The sequence below is a fragment of the Tupaia chinensis genome, unplaced genomic scaffold (genome assembly GCF_000334495.1).
Source record: "Tupaia chinensis unplaced genomic scaffold, TupChi_1.0 Scaffold143902_1, whole genome shotgun sequence".
NCBI classification, from domain to species: domain Eukaryota; kingdom Metazoa; phylum Chordata; class Mammalia; order Scandentia; family Tupaiidae; genus Tupaia; species Tupaia belangeri.
This window is the reverse complement of record NW_006203753.1, coordinates 1-2,127: the sequence shown is the minus strand read 5'-3', so window position 1 is coordinate 2,127 and position 2,127 is coordinate 1. Positions and strand designations below refer to the sequence as shown.

At 37.5% G+C, this 2,127-nt stretch overlaps 1 protein-coding gene across 1 annotated transcript; it reads left to right on the top strand.

Annotated features, from left to right (window-relative positions):
- Positions 1-466: 466 nt before the first annotated feature.
- LOC102502077 (olfactory receptor 2L13) lies at positions 467-1,405 on the top strand. The gene has a single exon (XM_006165335.1). The coding sequence runs from the start codon at positions 467-469 to the stop codon at positions 1,403-1,405; it is 939 nt and encodes a 312-aa protein (XP_006165397.1).
- Positions 1,406-2,127: the final 722 nt, after the last annotated feature.

Here is a 2,127-nt window from a genome sequence, read left to right as displayed (position 1 = left end):
ATGGAGTGAGTTCTACAGTACTAAAACACAACAGAAGACCCACAGTTGGTGACAATTCAATGTTGGTTTAAAATTAGCTAGAGAGAGAACTTTGAACGTAGGACGGTAATGATAAATGTTCGAGACAGCGGGTCTGCTTCTTATTCTGATTTGATCTTACACGATGCACCCATATTCTGAAAACTGCACTATCCCCTTAAATATGCATAATCTTTACATGTGAAATAATATAATAACACATGTTTAGCATTTACTGAGATGCTAAGAAACAATTGGAAATGTAGCATTCACTTAAACTATTGAAATTGGCTCAAAAAAGTTTACTTTAAATTGAATGAAAACCAATTTATTTGAAACAAGCAGTAAAGTCACCTCCTTTTCCTTTTCCTATTTGGTTCATTTCATGTCTTGGGCATTGTTTTTAATTTTTATTTTTCTTTCAAGGAAGTCAAAACCTTAAGTTTTCATGGAGAAATGGAATCAGAGTTCAAATGACTTCATTCTGTTGGGGTTGTTTCCACCAACTCGAACTGGTGTACTTTTCCTACTTCTCATTGTCCTCGCATTTTTCCTGGCCTCTGTGGGTAACTCAGCAATGATTCACCTCATACGTGTGGATCCTCGTCTTCACACACCGATGTACTTTCTGCTCAGCCAGCTCTCCCTCATGGACCTGATGTATATCTCCACTACTGTCCCCAAGATGGCATTCAACTTCCTCTCTGGACAGAAAGCCATCTCCTTTCTGGGATGTGGCATGCAAAGCTTCTTCTTCCTGACAATGGCAGGTTCTGAAGGCTTACTTCTGGCCTCCATGGCCTATGACCGGTATGTGGCCATCTGCCATCCCCTCCATTATCCCTTCCGCATGAGTAAATGGACATGTGTAAAGATGATTATAGGGTCTTGGATACTGGGTTCCATCAACTCCTTGGCGCACACTGTCTACATCCTGCATATTCCGTACTGCCGGTCTAGAGCTATTAATCATTTCTTCTGCGATGTCTCAGCCATGCTAGCTCTTTCTTGTACGGACAATTGGGTCTATGAGTACATGATGTTTTTGAGTGCAATCCTATTGCTCCTCCTTCCTTTCTTTGGCATCACTACTTCCTATGGCCGAGTGCTTTTTGCTGTCTACCATATGAGCTCAAAGGAAGGAAGGACGAAGGCCTTCACCACCTGTTCAGCACATTTAACTGTAGTGACCTTTTACTATGCACCTTTTGTCTACACCTACCTTAGGCCCAGGCATCTCCGCTCACCTGCAGAAGATAAGATTGTGGCAGTGTTTTACACCATCCTCACCCCCATGCTCAATCCCATTATCTACAGCCTGAGGAATAAGGAGGTCCTGGGGGCAATGACGAGAGTGTTTGGGATATTCTCTTCAGTGAAAGAATAAGGATGGCAATCTTTACTTCTTGTTCTTTATTCGATCTTTGCATGTTGATTAGAACACCCTGGAGCAAAGTTTTCCAATGGAAATTCAATGTCAGTCACATGTAATTTTAATTAGTATACTAAATGTTAACATATTTATTTAAAATTTAAAACATTATAATCAATATTTATATCAAACACATTGATATTAGTTATATAAGATAGGCTATATATATACAATTTCATGTTCATACATGCATATCACTAGTAGTGTAATAATAATTGTATTCATCAACCTATTATTCCTGTATGTAATTTATATATAATCATTTATATAGTGGTTAGCACTCCAAAGTCTAATGTGTATTTTACACTTAGAGAGCATCACAGCATTCTCTGCACATGTCACATGCCCAATAGGCACACAGGGCTGGTTATCTATAATTTGAACATCAAAATCCTAGATTTTTTTTCCCATCCTTTGGGTATATACCAGGGATTGTAACTCCTAGAGTATATAGTAATGTCTTTGACCAGACCAATATGCAGTATGTATTCATGATGGGAAAATTTATTTGGTACGCTCTAATGATCACCAAGAATAAAACAAAATAATCTTTAGAGTGTTCAATAAAATGTTTAAAAAGTATATTAATATGGTATGTAAATATATATTTTTAGTGTAGAAAATACAGATGGTGAAATGAAAATACATAAGTAAACAATCACAAAACATGGCATTAA

Excerpts from the sequence above, each read along its gene's own strand:
- LOC102502077 (XM_006165335.1), top strand. The coding sequence starts at position 467 with ATGGAGAAATGGAATCAGAGTTCAAATGACTTCATTCTGTTGGGGTTG.